The sequence below is a fragment of the Pantherophis guttatus genome, chromosome 7 (assembly GCF_059756535.1).
Source record: "Pantherophis guttatus breed Tessera chromosome 7, ASM5975653v1, whole genome shotgun sequence".
Taxonomy (NCBI): domain Eukaryota; kingdom Metazoa; phylum Chordata; class Lepidosauria; order Squamata; family Colubridae; genus Pantherophis; species Pantherophis guttatus.
In genome coordinates this window covers 32,191,142-32,209,706 of record NC_142069.1, presented here as the reverse complement: position 1 = coordinate 32,209,706, position 18,565 = coordinate 32,191,142, and the positions used below count along the sequence as shown (strand labels likewise).

The 18,565-nt window shown below is 39.7% G+C and overlaps 1 protein-coding gene across 2 annotated transcripts in view; it reads right to left on the bottom strand.

Annotated features, from left to right (window-relative positions):
* Nucleotides 1-18,565, bottom strand: part of EP300 (EP300 lysine acetyltransferase) — a 78,195-nt gene that overhangs the window by 45,226 nt on the left and 14,404 nt on the right. For both annotated transcript variants that reach the window (XM_060694583.2, XM_034402905.3), the window contains exon 3: nt 9,644-9,820. In XM_060694583.2, the coding sequence (XP_060550566.2) occupies nt 9,644-9,820 (177 nt within the window). The remainder of the gene's footprint in view (nt 1-9,643; nt 9,821-18,565) is intronic.

Genomic DNA, 18,565 nt, shown 5'->3' with positions numbered 1-18,565 from the left:
AAACAATTTCCACAAGACAAAAGAAAAAAAAAATAGAGATGTACTCTACAGTACCCTGCTTTGCTTCCTTCCCTGATCCTGACAATCAAGCTTGCTCACACATACCCATCAAAATCAATAGTGGATTACCCTTGGCTTTGTATATATTTATATCTTATAGCCTTATAGTACTGAGGCTGGCTAAAGATTTCTGGGAGTTGGAGGCCACATTTGAAAGCTGCCAAGGCTAAGAAACACTGCTCTAAAAAAAAAGGCATAATTACTCTGTGTATAAACCATCTTTATAGACTCTATAAATAAAATTAATGAATTCAATGGCTCTTACTCCCAGATAAGTATAATACCTGCTGCTCTAATGGGGATGAATCTATTTATTTCAAGTTACTTAATGTAAGTTGAACTAAATATTGGGGTACTGAAGTATTTCTTTCTTTATTCTTTTACTCCTATGAATACAGAATGAGTACCTGCAATGAAGAAATTGTATACACTATTCAAAAGTTACAGAAAGAATTAAAAATTATTATGTAAACAGAAATTTAACTTTTAGGTATCTGCAACCATTAGCATCTCCTTCTATTCTCAGTAAATATATCTTCCCACTTTCAAATTCATGGATGAACAATTGGGGGGGGGGTAAATGTGATTATTTTTTAATATCTTGTAGGTTCAGTTAATTTATTTAAAAGAGCGCTGCATAAATTCTCATAGCAGAGAATTGCTATGGGGGTTTTTTTGCATATGTGTACCTTCAAGTCAGTGTTAACTCCTAGTAATTGCCCAAACAAGTCCCTGCAGTTTTCTTAGCAAGATTTTGGAAGGGTTTGCCATTGCCTGCTTCCTAGGGCTGAGAGTATGTCAGTGTTCAAATATCACAATGTTGGCTTTGTGCTCTAGCAGGTTTAGAATTCATGGTTTCCTGATTTCTGGTATGTATTCAACCATACTTCCAAATTAATAAGAGGTACTCAATGTAAAACAGACTGTAATCAATATTTGATTACTTTCTGGAATTCTATTGCCTCATCATACCTAGTAATTATATTTTTTAGATATATGAACAAACTGCCATTACTTATTCAGACAGTAAAAGGTCAAATTGGGGTGAGGGGAATGCTACTGCTTTCTAAGAAAGATTAAGCTTTTTTGTTTCTTTGTCCACCCTTAGACTGCATGGATAACTGGTAAACTGATTATACAATGCTCATTCCAGCTTAATAAAAGTTACTTAGAATACTGCTAATACCTGTATTTAATCTTTTGAGAGAATAGAACTGTTTAGAATATATGATTACCATATTTTATTTTAAAGTTTTGTAACTACCGTATTTTCCGGCGTATAAGACGACTGGGCGTATAAGACGACCCCCGAATTTTCCTGTTAAAATATAGGGTTTGGGCTATACTCGCCATATAAGACTACCCCTCTTCCAACGCACACCAAATAAAAATTAAAAAACATCAACTGGCTCACCCACAATGTAAAAGCAGCTGTGCTAGACCCAAAATGGCCCCTGAAACAAGCAGGAACCTCACACAGCCACAAAAAGCCCAAAAAAACAACTTTCACACTTTACACACACAAAATTCCACATACAGCTTTTTGAGATTTTGTGTGTTTGTGTAGTTAGAGTGAAACACTACAAAAACATACTAAATCTCAGAAAGCTGCACAAATATTATTTTATTTTATTTTTATTTTTATATGAAAGCTAAATTTAAAACTTTCTAAACTTTAAATGGCTAGGTCTAAAAAAGAACAACTAAAAAAACCCACAATTAACTATTTTTTTTAAAGATCCCAAAGGGGAAAAAAACTTACCCAATAGAACAGGGGTCTCCAACCTTGGCAACTTTAAGACTTGTAGACTTCAACTCCCAGAATTCCTCAGCCAGCTTTGTTTTGCTGGCTGAGGAATTCTGGGAGTTGAAGTCCACAACTCCCTGCCTGTTTGATTGCAGGCAGGGAGTTGCTTGCTGATGGAATGGATTCAGGCAAGTGAAGCAAGGCAAGGCAAGCAGCTAAGGTAAGCAAGCTGGAGGGGGAAAACTTTTTTCCTTCTCCATGGCTCTGGCGATCCCAGCTGAGTTGCCTGATTAGCAGATCGTCAGGGCTTGGATCGTCAGAGCCATTTAAGGCTTGTCAGAGCCTTTCAGGCTGGTCTGCCTGGTTACAGGAGAACGACACCCGGCGTATAAGACGGTCCCCGACTTTTGAGAAGATTTTCATGTGTTAAAAAGTCGCTTATACGCCGGAAAATACGGTATACTGATGTTATTAGAGTAAAGCTACTCCTATATTTTGTTTCAAACGTAATCTTAGATATTATTAAGAAGCATGATTACTAAGTTAATTTTCAAATATAGCTTTCTACCTTATATCCTATCATTAATATAAAGAATTATGGCCTAGACCCATAATTCTCTGCGCCCCGCCCCCGCACATGCATGGACGACCTCTCTCCCCCCCCCACTCCTGGCATGCGATAGCCCGGTAGGCCTGTTTTTCTCTCTCACCTGGGTCCAAAGCCTTTCTAGGAGTCTAGGGAGGGCGAAAACAGCCTCCCCCATCACCGAGGCCAGAAACGGCCCATTCCGGGAAGTTGGCAAACAGGCTGTTTTCAGCCTCTGAAGGGCCTCCAGGGGTGGGGTGGGGTGGGGAAGGCCGTTTTCACCCTCCCCAGACTCCTAGAGAGGCTCTGGAGGCTGGGGACAGCAAAAAACAGACCTGCCCCCTCCCCCCGAGGCCATCTGGAGGCAGGAAACAGCTTGTTTCCCTACTTCTGGTGGGCCCAGAATCCCCGCAAATCAGCTGGCTGGTGCGCGCATGCACATCGGAATTGAGCTTGCATGTCCACTGATATGGCTACGTGTGCCTCCTGTGGCACGCATGCCACAGGTTCGCCATAACGGTCCTAGGACTAAGGGAGAGTGACTAGCCCAAAGTCACCTTTATACTTAAGGCAGGACTAGAATTCACAGTCTCCTGGTTTCTAGCATGGCAGCTGAACTGCTACACTATCTCCAAAATAAATAATTACTTGACAAAAATACCATGGAATCTGAAATAAAAAAGTTGAACTGCACACACTATATAGGTGGTATCACTAGTCTTTTCAATTTCCATACAGTTCAACATGTGACTAATTTAGATCAGGGGTCTCCAACCTTGACCACTTTGAGATTTGTGGAGTTCAACTCCCAGAATTCCCCAGCCAAGTTGAAGTCCACAAATCTTAAAGTGACCAAGGTTCGAGACCCCTGATTTATGTAACTCATATTTATGAAATATAAGTGTTAAGTGAATCAATGTAGGCTGAAATTGTTAGAATTTTAGAAAAGAAAAATCCCTACTAAAGATAATTGCAAGTGTTCTGAAACAGACATCACGAATATTTGTGGACAGAATGCAGCTGTTCAGATCCAAAGTGGGAAAAATGCTTGATATCAGGTGGGAATGCTCTCTGTGCCTCCTTAAAAAAGTCATGCCTTTTTTTTCTTTCTTTTTCTTTCTTTTTTTTTTGCAAAGAGGGATAGCTGCTACAAGCCTAATCTAAATAGAAAGTAGATTCATCAGGAAAGGGGAACGGCTATAAAATCCCTTCCTTTCAGACCACCTTCCACTTGCCAAAGTACAATGAATGAATCAATGAGTGAGTGAGTGAGCAAGTGAGCGAATGAATGAAATGATATGCAATGTGTGCTAGCCAGAAATACAATGAAACAGATCCATGGTTGTTATGGCAGCCCCAAGTAGCCCCAAATCCCTGCATGGGCATTCTGGGATACTTCAACACCAAATCTGAGATGAGACTTAAATATATCAAGCCAGCACAAATTACAATAACAAAGACGACAAAAGAAATTCAAGAATTAAAATAAGATATTTATTTATTAAATGTATATGTCACTCAACTCCCAGGGATCCTTAAATATTGAAAGAGAGAAGGTGGCAAATGAGACTCCCTGTGAAGGACATTCTGTAGAGAAAGTATACAACTTCCTTCTTTGATGCAGCTTACCTCAAAAGATAAATTTATTTGAAAGATTTATGTGGGTGACTTCAGATTATTATTCTGGGGAGAGATTCTGTGCACTTCTACTTAAGTTTATTTGAAGCTAAAAATATCAAAATGATACAATCCTTGACTCATGACCATAATTGAGCCCAAAATTTCAGTTGCTAAGTGAGACTGTTAAGTACATTTTGTCCAACTTCACGACTTTCTTGCCACAGTTGTTAAGTAACTCACTGCAGTTATTAAGTGAATCTGGCTTCCTCCACTGACTTTGCTTATCAGAAGGTCGCAAAAAGTGATCACATGACCAGGACATTGCAAAGAGTCCAAATTTTGATAATGTGACCATGGGGATGGTGCAACCATCATAAGTATGAAAAATGGTCATGTTACCCTTTTTCAGTGCTATTGTAACTCTGAATGGTTAGAGTTACGGTTAGAGTTAACCCTGCAGGATAACACCAAGGCCAGAGCTACTGCTTGCCTGCATATGGTATTAGGGGACAGGCCCTTGTCCAGCTCCTCCTGAAGGAGTTCCAGGATCTGGGCCATTGATACAGAGGTGGGATTGATGTGACCCTTGAAGCACCAGCCACAAAAGGCCCTCCAAGTTGAGTCATAGATTCTGTTGGTCAAAGGCCTCCTAAAGGCCTGCATCGTCTGTATGACTTTGTTGGAGAAACTGATCTGCCTCAGAACTCTCTGCTCAAATGCCAGACCATCAGTTGGAGCCATTGGGGTTCTGGATGAACTAAGGCCCCCTGACTGAGGGAGATTCTGTCCTGAGGGATCCTCCAGGGCTTGGATACTGACAGGCTGACCAGATCTGCATACCACCGACATCTGGGCCAGTGGGGATCTAAAAGTAGGATCTCTGCTTTCTCCGCCAGCACCTTCTTGATTATCCCTGGAATGAGGGGCAGAGAATGAAAGGCATATAGTAGCCCTTGGGGCCACGGACTGCTGAGTGCATTGGTCCCTTCCGTCCGCCCCCAGTGCTGCAAACCTTGGGCGGCATAGAAATGCGACAAAATAAATAAATAAATAAATAAAACCTGGGCAGATGGGTGTTTGATGGAGAGGCAAACAGATCCAGGATCGGGGGTGGGTGGGGGGGAGCGAACCTTTCTGACAGATCCCTGAATAGGTTTGGGTGTAGGTTTTCACTCTGAGTGGTTAACCGTGGTTCTGCTGAACCAGTCTGCCCGTGCATTCAATGTCCCCGAGTTGTGCTCCGCTCTGATGGAGAGAAGTGTCTCTCTGCCCAGAGGCCCAATTGTTCGGCCTCTCGCATGAGGGATCTGGAGTGGGTGTCCCCTTGGCAGTTGATATGGGCCTTGGTGGCCACATTGCCCATCAGAATGAGTATGTGGTGTCCAGAGATCGTGTTCTGGAACCATCTGAGGGCCAAGAAGGCTGCCTTGAGCTGCAGCCAGTCAATATTGTTCCTCAGGTCTTCCTGAGTCCACTGCCTTTGTGCCATCTGGGACTGGAATTGGGGGCCCCAGCCAAAGAGGCTGGTGCCTGTGGTGATGTTCAAGCGGCTGGGTTCCTTGAAAGCACATCCTTTGATTATGGCCTGGGACATCCACCATTGGAAGGATTGAAGTACCTTTGGTGGAACCTGAACTCTGGCATTTGAGTTACTTCTGACAGGTCTTGGTAGGGCAAAAGAAACCACTGTAAGGTTCTGGCATGCAGGCGTGCCCAAGGGATGATTGATATGCAGGATACCATCTTGCCCAGGAGTTGCGAGAGGAGGGTCAGGGACACTGTTCAGTCTGCTTGGATCCGACTTGCCAAGGCCTTTATACTGACCTGACGCTCCTGGGATAGGGAGGTCTTGCACGACCTGGTATCTATGACCACACCCCGGTGTAGCAGTCAGTTGGTAGGAGCCAGATGGCTCTTCTCGAAATTGATGGAAAATCCATGATCCTGGAGGACCCGGATCGTGACTTGCACCCAGAGGTGAGAGGAGGACTGTATCAATATATTGTCCAGGTAACATTGGACACGCATGGGGATCGCCCTGAGATGTGCCGCCAGTGCCGCCACTAATTTGGTGAAAGTCCTGGGTACTGAGGACAGGCCAAATGGTAGGGCGTTGTACTCATAGTGTCAGCCCGTATAATAGAACCTCAGGAACTGCCGGTGGGATGGTAGGATAGGTATGTGGAGGTATGCCTCCATCAGGTCTATGGAGGTTAGGAAGTCGCCCTCTCAGATGCTGTCCAGTATGGACTGGAGGGACTGCATTTTGAATCTCCTGTAAACCAAGTGGATGTTTAATCTCTTCAGGGTTAGGGTGAAATTTGAGAGTGAGGCCTAATCTCACCTTGTTCAGGACCCAAGTATCTGTTCTGGTTGCCTCTCATTGGTCCGCAAATAGACTTAGTCTATTGGGTGGGTGGGTTTTGCAGTCATCTGGAGCGACAAAATGGGTGACTTCCTGAGCCACGAAATGGCTGTTTGGCCTGGAATTGTTGCCTGCTCCTATCCCTAAATCGGGATCTGTCCGTTGGCGGTCCTGTCTGTAGAAGTATGCCGTCTGGAGGTGAGGAGTGTCAAAGTTGGTCTCTGTAGGCCGGAATGGAGACCTACGAAAATTAGGCGAGGGACAGCTGTCGGCTCGCTTGTATAGAGAACGCAGTACCTTTCTCCTGTCTCTAGTTTTCATCAGGATGGGCTCTAGGGTCTTTCCAAAAAGTTTGTTACCCTTGAAGGGAACAGAGGCTAGCTTCCATTTATATTCCAGTGACGAAGTCACAACAGGCAGCAGGCTGTCACCGAGGAGGTGATGGCCCTGGAAGCAAATTTGGCGGCATTCAAGATGGCATCAGCCAAGGATTCTGTTGCCGCTACCAGCTTATTAATGTCCTGGTATATGCAAAAGTCATCAGATGGAACTCTCTCTTGCATCTGTCGGAGCCAGAGCAAGGAGGTTCTATTACAAAAGAAGTGTTTGTTGCTGCCTTGATCACCCAGACAGCCTCCTGATGTGCCTTGCGGAGGGTGAGCTCTGTCTTCCTATACTCCGTCTTCAGGTCGTCCTCCGTGTCATTAGATAAGATGATGGAGGATGTTAAAGCCACTACTGGGCTGTCTATCATTGGCGGTTGTAGTACCTCAGTGAGGTCCGGGGCCACATTATAAATTTTTTTGTCATTCCCACTTGGGGGTGGGTATGTCCCTGGTTGGGCCCATTGCCTCTGGATTACGTCCAGGAATAATTTAGGTGAGGGAATTTCTTCACTCTGTGGTTGGCTCTGAAAAGAGCAACTCACTCGGGTCCATTAGGCCCAATGCTAACTCCGGTTTAGTTGGGTCAGCTCTCAAGTGGGCTGATTGCAGCCTGATGTAAGAGGTGGCTAAGAGGATTGCTCTGTGATGCCATCTGGTGACCATGTCTGAGAGCACAGTGCCATCTGTTGCCTTGCATCATTTAAATGATTTAATGGCTGAGCTGGTAAAACACGGGAAATGACAATTCTTTCCCCCCTAGGGGGATTTTCTCCTCTCCTTTGTTCAGCTTCCCTCTCAGTCTGGGCAAATCTTTTGTCCATGGCCTTTTGGCGTCCTTCTCCTCAGCTTTAGAAACTTTTTGGGAGGAAATGGCTTTTGCTCTTATTTTGGCAGGCGCTCCTTTAACTGCCAACTTCGGTGTTGAGAAGCCTTTAGGAGAATCTGGGGCTGGACTGGGGAGCCCTGGTCCTCCCCCTTGTTTCTGGCATTCCTGAGGCTACAGGGTCAGCCATCTCAAGTCTTTTTGGACCTCCTGGACAAGGCAGGCTTATTCCAGCTGGGAACCTTGCTGCCGCAGCTTTTCCCACCAAGCCGTGCAGAGTATGCACCTGGAATTGACAGGGCAGTGACTCCAGTCCCCTCCGCTCTTTTGCGGGTAGAAATGAGGGACCTCAGCTTTCTCCACTTAAGCCGGAACAAGGTGGCTATGCTGGACAGACCGGGGGAGCCAGCCGAGCCGTTCACTGAATTGCAAAGGCTTACACAGTGCCACAAGACCTTACCATGAGAAGTCAAGAATCCAAGGAATGAATCTCTTATCCTTTTGCTCTAAGTTTTGAGTCTCCTGAGAAGCTATCTTCCAAGTTTCTCTTCTGAGCCAAGACTGAGTCAAAACTGGGCATGCGCAGGCAAAGGAGGCGTGACCAAAAGATTGAATGACTCAGTCTCCGAGCAGAAGAGCAGAGTTAACCCATTCCTTGGATTCTCAACTCAGCATACTGGAGAATAGGAACCATCTCCTTTATATTATGAACCTAAAGCTAAAGTAAAAGGTGCTATTCCATGAAATTTCACTAAGCATAGAAGACAAAATATTTTTTTAAAAAAATAAAACCAATGTGGTTGATAATCTCTAATAATATTAAAAGCCTTATATCAATTTTGATTTAGATGTTGCACTGGAATTTAAAACAATTCTAAAATAGTAGAGAATTACAAGCTATACACAAAAACATATTGCCAGAACATATTTTCCCTCCTATCCCAAAATATATAAAGCTTGCAATGATTTATTTTATGGGGAAGCATGATTTTTTAAATTAAAAGGGCTTTTATTATAGGGTCCCTATAGCAATTTTTCACAACTAGTCCTTCATATTCACTTTATCACCATTAATGGCCTTTCATATTCACTCAACACATTGTTCTTATGGTCGCTATCATTTTTCCCCCCTTCTCCCAGTCTACTCTGTTGTTGTTATCAGGTTCTTCAAACTTCCTAATAGTTTACTGCCTCAATTTTATTCTAAAAATACCATACATACTATATTTCTCCAACTATAAATCTTTTCTCTGTTCATTTTCTCCAGTGAAGGTCACTCAGTTCTCTTTCAGTTTCTGCTATCCTGGAAAAGTTTCTATTCCTTATATTTTAAGAATCACATCACTCTATAAACATCTTCTCACAGTGTATAGCACCATCTCCATAGCCAGTTCCAATTAACAATGAAACTTATGGCAAGTGGTATGTATGCATATTAATCCAGCATCTTTTCTACTTGAAGATAAAGAGATGCATGTTATATTGTTCTACAACAATTGTGTACATTTTAAACTAATTTTCAGCATAGTAATCTGTGTAATAGTAACCATAGTTTTAATAATATAAAGTTTTTCACATCATTTATATATTCTTAAATCATTACTACTTTAACTATATGGCCACTACTTCAAAACAATAACAGATTTTTTTTTCTTCTCTGAGCTTCCAGAATGTCAACCAGAAAAAGAAAACTAACTCTGTGCTTTAAATCAAAATTGTGACTTCCAATGATACTTAATGATACCTTCCAGCAGCCTCACCTGTGATTCAATGGTGCAATAAAATTGTATGACAAAAATATGGCAAAAGATAGATAGATCAGAGAAAACAGCTCAGAAGAAATGATAATTCAGTTGAAACATTCCTTCTTCTAGATCCAGTAACTTATTTCTAGTTAGACTTCAAGGATAAGTTACTCCCCCACTCCAACCCAGCTTTTCCCACTGTAGTTTCAGAGACAATTAAGCGATGAAACAGTATGTAAACCATTAGCACAGAACTACTGCAATATTCTGAATTAATTGTAAAATAATTTTCTACTAAAATTACTACTTACCATGTTAGGCATAACAGGAGCAGGCACTGGTTTCTTGTCCATTGGAAACTGTGGCAAACTGTTAGGTAATACCGGCTTACTTTGCATCTGGGGACCAAGTCCACTGGCTCCAATTGGCTGCCCAGTGTTTTGGCTATATGGCGGGACATAAGGACTAGGGTTGTTCATCATTCCCATCTAAAAATTAAGTAAAAAGTGATAGATCAGGTAAGGATTTTTAATTTTTACTTTCATGGAATATAAAGCAAGCATGAATATTTTAATATCAAAAACTATCTTGATGTAGTGCAGGTGTGTCAAACTCAAGGCCCAGGGGCCAGATCCAGCCCGCGGGGTACTTGGATCTGGCCCGCAGGGCCACACTGGAAACCACAAAGGACTGGCCCGCAGTGCCTCTGCCAGTGCAAATGGAGGCGGACCTCCCGAGCTCCATCTTCACTGGTAGAGGGTTGCAGGATGCCATTTTTGCTGGCAGAAGGTTGCAGGAGGCCATCGCAGCCAAAAACGGAGCTCGGGAGTCCATTTTCACTGGCAGAGTACTCAGGCCACCATAGGTGCCCCAGACACAAGTGACATCGAGATGGCCACGCCTACCCTGCCCCCCCAAGATCAAACACAACCCTGATGTGTCCCCTCAATGAAATTGAGTTTGATACCCCTGATGTAGTGCAATATACTTAGAATAGCCGTATCTCTATCTCCTTCCCAACTTTTCATGAATGCTATTCTAATAAGGAATTCTTTTTTTTAAAAAAAAAAAAAGCAAAACCATTCATTACTATTAATGGTAATATAGTTCATTTCTAGTTCATTCTGACAAGTTTTCCCCCAGATAATTAAACTTATTAAATATAATTTTAATTGGTACTATTCACATTGAATTTAAAGAGTTCATAACTGAACATGTATTTGAATGTGCTTCAGTTTGTTATACTCTAAAGTCAGATTCTATTAATTGAATATAGCTTTCAGATTTCATAGCTTTCAGATTTCAGTATCTAGCTCAGACTCCATAAAATGTTTAATCTGATTACACATTAAGACATCCTATAACTTTCATTATGTTCACAGTTCATTACAGTATCAAATCCTCCCCTCTCCCTCAAAGTAAAAGCTTAGAAAAGAGTGTTTGCGATTATCTGTTAAGAGTGACTAGCAAGTTTATATTATAACTTCTTAAGTGCATATACATAGAGGTAATTTGGTATAGAGGCCAAGTCTTCAGAAGATAGTGAATTGTAGTTCCATCTTAGACACATAGATAGCTGGCAGGCCTTGGGCCAGTCACTTCTCTCTGCCCTAATAGAAAAGGAACTAACAAGCCATTTATAAAACCACTGTCAAGGAAACTGAAGGGAGCAGTCACCAGAAATTTAAAAAATGACTTAAAGCCAGTTTTTAAACATTTGGATTGCATGGAATCACTTGGGATAGCAAGATGGGCAGCTTATAAATTAAATTAAATTAAATTAAATTAATAAATTGATTTATACTTTCTAGTTCCTATAATTTAATAATTTAACGAATATGTAAACTTTAGGACTTTTAAAGGTGATAACTAACACCCTGAATAGTGCCTGGAAGTAAATCAACAACCAATGCAGCTCCTGAAGGAGAGATGACACATGTGCCCAGTGCATTGGCTGTTGATTTTCTTCCAGGTCCAATTCAAGGTGCTATTTGGCACCTTTAAATCCTACATGGCTTGGCACCAGGTTATTTGAAGGACTATCAGAGAGAGGAGGCAAGGATTGTGGGTCTCCTCTCATAAAGAGTACATCTAGTGAGACCAAGAATGGCTTTCTCTGTGGTAATTCCCTCTCTGTGGAACATCATCCCCACAGAAATAAGACTGTCCCCCATTTTGACACTCTTCTGCAAGGCCCTGAAGACTTGCGTTTTGCTAGCAGGTCTGAGGAACCTATCAAGTGGCTTGTATGACTGCTTATGTCATCACAGGGGTGGGGTATCACTTTTTATTGTTTTTATATGAGATTTTTATCTTTGTAAGCCATCCAGAATCACTGAAAGTGAATTGTGTGACCTAATAAATTTCTTAAATAAATTAAATAAGATAAAATATTATTTGATAATAGATGGGGCTACAATAGCTCTCATGAATGAAGGCAAAATAGCTAAAAAAACCGTAGCTCTGTTCACAACCAGAGCAAGTAGATAACTGCATGAATAAATAGGAAAAGATTGTCAAGTTAACTTTCTCTACAACTTTTGGCATCATGCTCAATCCTGCCATCCACTTTGAGAAGCAAATGGAAGAAGCATGAACATCTGCAGCAGCAGAGTAGCATGAAGAAGACCAGGAAAGCCCCAGTATATAAATGGAATATAATGCACAATCCTTTAGATCTTATCCCTATTTGCCCAAACAATTATTTTTACAGACCAAATTATGATCCGTAAAACATACTTTACAGTTTCTAGTGTAATAGATTAAGGAGCTCTTTGGCATTTTTTTATCCTTGATATTATAGAGATAGGCTGCTGTTACAGATGCAATAGAAGATTACAAGGAATAATCAACTCATGAAAGAGGGCAGGTGCAGCAACAGATTGAGTGGCAAGGATAATTTCACTATTACAATAGAAATTAATTATACCCCAAATCCCGAAAATAAAGCAGTCTTGTTATCCAATATTTCATCATAAATTATGAGAGGTTCTGCATAATAGATAATTTGTAAATTTACTTTTGAGATTTCATTTCGTTTAAGATTTCTAGAATTCAAATGTTTTAGAAGATAGCCAACTACATTATTACGTGATTCTTAAAACATGAAAATGTAGACAATTTATGGATTGTGGACTCCTTTATTTTTTAATATTACAATCACATGAAGCAAAGTTTATATAAAATTTTATTTCCTTCACTATTCCAATATAATCAAACTGAAAAAAGTATTCCCAGACAGCAAAGACAGTACAATGTGCACAAATGCACTTTTATGAACACTTCTCAAGCATGCACATATTATATAACTTGATGCCTGATTGTAAGATTAACCATAATTGCTTCCCTTTTGTGAAGATCAAATTGTATGTTTGGTATGTTCAAGCATAACTGCATGTTAATCCATGTTAATAAGTCTTTTGCTATCACTTACAAGACCACTTGGAAGTCTCAGTTAGTCAAAAATAGAGCAGCCTGATTAGTATCTGGTCAGGGGCAGCACATTACACCTGTGTTATGGACCCTAGTAGTATTTAACCTGCAATACTTCCTAGTAGTACTTAGTCCTAGTAGTGTTAACCTACAAAGCTCTTTATGGTTTGGTATTCAGGACTGCATTCATTCACCCACTAGAATTGGCCCAACATATTCAATCTTGCTGGGAGAAAGCAGTTAATAGCTTCCCACTTTTACTAGTGTGGGAGGCTGAGGGACAGAGGCACTGCTTTTTGTAGTATTCCCAGTCCATTGGAATGGTTTTCTGCTGAACTTAAGTTAGCTCCAATTTTGCCTGCCTTCTGAAAGGCAGAAGCAGCTGAAAATAGAACTTCCAGATATTTTTCAATTTCTTCCTCTGTATGCGCTTATCTGCAGTTTTCTGTGCATCACATATCTATACTTTTTCAGTTTGTCTTTTGTGCAACTGTTATTTTATTGTGCTGGAACCAAGTAAATGTGTTGACATTTGGACTCACTCTGCCCAGGTTTTATAGAGTTTTTTTTTTGGCAAGTTTTTTCACTTCAAGAGTTTGTTTACCTACTGGTGTCTCAGGACCCTTCAGAATTACTATTTCATTCAAATTCAGTAAAAATGTTAAATTTTTCAGAGACTGACAACTTACTAAATATAAATAAACTAAATAATAAAGTACAAGCTGAATCTAAGAAATACAGTTAATGATTTAAGAAGCATTAATTTTACATATAACTTTATAATTATATAATATATAGTATAAGGCATTTAAAACTGTTTATAAACTGTTTTTTATAATACGCTACATTAGATAGTCAAGCATGCAGATAAACACAGATCACTTTGACAGCTGTATAACATTTTTAGAGATTTAAAGTTTAAGATCAATTCAACATGTGTCCATTTACTTTACTGAGTTTACAGGCTACTCCAATCAAAATATTCTATTGAGTGGCATACAATTAAAATTGTATGCAGTTAAAATAAAAATAAAATAACCAAATATTAAAATCAAGTCCATATATTATATCAATTTATATTGGGAATCAATAATCCTTTTAACACAATTAAAAATAATTACTTATCTAGAGAGAGAGAGAGTTATAATATACCTGTGTCTAATGTTTAGTCAAATCTTTACTGACATTTTGAAGGTCAGGAGGAAGGGGCTTATCTAAATGGCTGGGCTACAGCATTCTAGAGGTTGGAGACAACAACTGAAAATATATGTTTCAGGCCCCTTTAGCTGGCAATCTCTGAGAGAATACATAAAGAATCCACCCTACTAGATCTTACCAAGTAGCAAGATGTTTTTGAAAGAAGGCAATCCAACAGACAACTAGTAATCAGCACCTTGACTTGCATCTGGAAGCCAACAGCAACTAATGCAGAACTTCAAGAAGAAGTGTTATATGGACACCCCATATAACACTAGAGCTACTGCATTCTTGACCAGCTATAGTTTCCAAGTGCTTTTCATGGCCATCCCATGTAAAGCATATTGGAGTAGGCCATCAAAAAGTGGCTAATGTATGAATGGCCGCAAGTAAAGCTTCATATTTTCATATGGCCTAGCTAGATGGCTCAGTGGCTAAGACGCTGAGCTTGTTGATCAGAAAGGTTGGCGGTTCGAATCCCTAGTATAGGTCTCCTGCATGAGCAGGGGGTTGGACTAGATGACCTCCAAAGTCCTTTACAACTCTGTTGCTGTTGTTATTCTCTTGTTATATTTCAAAAAATGTTGCGAGTGGCACTCAATATGGGGCTGTGCAAAGGCCTCTTGGCCACAGCTACCTGCTCCTTGAACAAGAATTGTGAGTCCGAGAGGACTCCCTGTAAATAGAGAAGTGCAACTCCTTTCAGAACTAAACATGCATCTCTGGAAACCACAGGCTTTTGAACCAAGAGCTGCTTCATTTGCTAGGATTCAATCTTAGTCTGTTCTTCCTATCCAGGCCTAAAGGAGAGCACTTGGACAGATTATTTGATACCTATTGAATATTTACCTAGTTTTTCAGTGAGAATATATACAGGTAGTCTTCGATTTACAACAGTTCATTTAGTGACTGTTCAAAGTAACAACGGTAATGAAAAAAGTGACTTATGACCATTTTTCAGTTACAACCCTTGTAGCATCCCCATGATCATGTGATCAAAATTCAGATGCTTGGCAACTGACTCATACTTATGACCGTTGCTGTGTCTCAAGATCATGTCATCACCTTTTGCAACCTTTTGACAAGCAAAATCAATGGGGAAGCCAGATTCACTTAACAACTGTGTTACTAATCAACTGCGGTGAGTCACAGCTATGACAAGAAAGGTCGTAAAAATAATGGAGCAAAATTCACTTGATGAATGTCTCATTTAACAACATAATTTTGGGCTCAATTGTAGTTGTAAGTCGAGGACTACCTGTAATTACTGGAGATACAAAACTTATAACATTGTAACGTTTGTTTATATGGCCTTTCCTTTTGCCTTATTGGCTGGCAATCATTTGGATACAAGTTATTTCACATATTTTGTTTTGCAATGAATAGATGTATCTTTTAATTATAATTGTTTACTTTTATGATTTAAAAAAACATATGAAGTTGGAAGGACACTAATTCTCCATCAATTACCATATTTTTTGCACTGTAAGACGCTACTAGCTTCTGGAGAGGAAAACATGAAAAAAATCTCTGCCTCTGCCTCCCAGCATCCATCGGTATTCATCTGGCTAGCGTCCTTGCAGCAAACAGCAAACAGTCTGATCAACTTCAGCATGTTATCCCAGCCTGATTTAGCATGAGCACCTGATTGGAGGTTGGATCTGCCTCCTGGACTACCACCGATCAGCTGTTCCAGGGTGCAGGGATCGCTGCCGCCTATCGCCGCCTCTACGCATCCCATTTTTGGCCTCTACGCATCCCGTTTTTGGCTCATTGCAGATTGCCACCGCTGCTGATCCCTGCTGCCTGGAATGGGCTGAAAACAGGGAGCAGAGAGGCCGAAAACAGCTGAAGGGTGGGGGCAGGCAGGTGGGCGGGGTTTCAGCAACAGTCGCTCTATAAGACACACAGACATTTCCACCCACTTTTGGGGTGGGAAAGTGTCTTATAGACCGAAAAATACGGTATGTAATGGCTGAATAAGTCATTATTCACTGTATATTGACGTTTTATAATATATGAACCTGATTTTAATCTTTGAAATATTTACAGAATAACAGAGTTGGAAGGGACGTTGGAGGTCTTTTAGTCCAACCCCCAGCTTAAGCAGGAAAACCGACACCATCTCAGACAAATGATTATCCAATATCTTCTTAAAAACTTCCAGTGTTGGAACATTTACAACTTCTGAAGGCAAGTTGTTCCACTGATTAATTGTTCTAACTGTCAGGAAATTTCTCCTTAGTTCTAGGTTGCTTCTCTCCTTGATTAATTTCCACCCATTGCTTCTTGTCCTGCCCTCAGGTGCTTTGGAGAATAGCTGGACTCCCTCTTCTTTGTGAAAGCCCCTGAGATATTGGAACACTGCTATCATGTCACCCCTATTCCTTCTTTTCATTAAACTAGACATACCCAGTTCCTGCAACCATTCTTCATATGTTTTAGCCTCCAGTTCCCTAATCATCTTTGTTGCTCTTCTCTGCACTCTTTCTAGAGTCTCCACATCTTTTTTACATCATGGCGACCAAAATTGGATTCTTTAGTTATTTTATTTTTATTTTAACTCATAGATTGGGGAATTGAAAGCCACTCAATAGAATATTTTGATTGGAATAGCTTTTAAACACATTTTATTTCAAATTTCTAAGCATTTTACAGGTTAAAGGGCTACTTAGAAATATGAAACAAAATGTGTAGCGTTCATACCTAAGGCAGGCCTAAACGTGCAGTCTCACATATAGTTAATGTAAAGGATTGATGTTTATCTAAGTGACATAAGGGAAAATCCACAAATCTTTTCTTTTTTTGCATGCAACATAAAAACTAGAAAGAATCCTAATAAATTACTTTTACTCCAAAATAAGCATCCTTGACTATTTAAAAAATGTCAAAAATAATACACACTGTAATTATAAAAACAAGCAGTATATTCTACTTTGTTCAATGGAAATTTTGAGTAAAAAGCAAAACCATATTAATTCATCTAAACAAAAAAAACCAGAACTAGAACTCATTTGAGTCTCTTTATACATCTTTTTTACTTGGTGCAATCTCAGAAGATGCTAATTGCTTACTCTTGACAAGGAAGCTTAATTTGTAATGTTCTGGAGACTATTCTCCAGACCATGCTGGTATATATAATACACTATTACAAAATAATCTGGGATAATCTAATTATTTTTCTGGAAGTTACTTTATTGAAGCTGAAAGCACAGCTTGTGTTATTCCAGGTATGTTGGTTCAAGATGAACCAAGAGTTTGGGCCAGATTATGTTTGTCATCAGAACAGTAAGCTTACTGTATCTTAGTGTATCTACTTAATACAGTACTTCAAGATAATAAACTTTCAAAATAATATGCTCGGATCCTGAAATGAAGTCTGAACTATGTTTCATCAAATGCTTAAATTCAGGTTGTTTTATTCATTTACTACTCTTGGTTTACAATTCAAAATATCATTGGTTACTACATTTTACATAGTGAAATATATATAAAAAACCTATTTGTATCCAGCATGTTCAAGTTAAACTAGATAAGATTTACTCATTTCACTAATCTCCATCAGAAGATATAGAGCTAGTCCACAATTTACGATCATTTGTTTAACAATGGCTCAAAGTTACAACCTTGGAAAAAGTGATTTACGACCTGTACTCGCATTCACGGGATTACAATTTTGGCAATTGGAAACTGATTTAAATTTTTGACAAATTGCAGGGTCTTATGGTTCGTCACGTGATGATGCTTTGCAACCTTTTTTTCCAATTTCTGGCAAAAAAAGCCCCACCCATTAGGGAAACTGGATCCTTTTTAACTGCAGTGATTTGCTTAATGACTGTCATAACAACTGTCATAAAATCTGATATGACTGCAATGACTTAAGATGGAAAATCCAGTCCCAATTGTGGGTTTAAGTCAAGGACTATCTGTGCTTAAGTATTCATTACTTTTACAACTCAGTGAGATGTTAAAAAATCAGATAATTTATACAACTAGTAATTTTTGCCTGTATTAACCTATTTCTGAATTAAAATAAGCCCGATTTTCATGAAACTCCAAATGAACCTAACCTAACCCTCCCAAAAAGTTGGCTCTAAATATTAGGGCACATATTTACTTAAATTATAAAACTCCAGGCTTTGCTCATCTCCTAAAGAGAATACCAAAAAATATATATATTCAAGTAACTATATATAAAAAAAGAACCTATGCATTTGCAGTTGAATGCCCAAATTACATTAATGCATTGTTGTGAAGCTATAAATTTTTCAGAAAGTATTTCCCTTATGCTGCTGAAAATGCAAATTTTTATAAATTACTTCCAAATGGGAAAATAGGAAGTCAGAAATACCAGAGCTGGGAAGAGAGATGAACATGAGATTCTTAGATTGCAAGCTTCTAGGAATTTGCCTTTAGAACTCTTCCCAAATATTGCTACCATATTTCACAGTTCTGTTTGTTAATAAGGAGGCCTTTCTCATCACTCTGAAGCTGTTCAAAACATCCACCTGTCCAATTCGAAGAATGATTGTAAATTGCCAGAAGTCTGGTAGCTCTTTAGCCAAGACACCAGACCAACAATTCTCTTAATTCTTTTTCTGGAC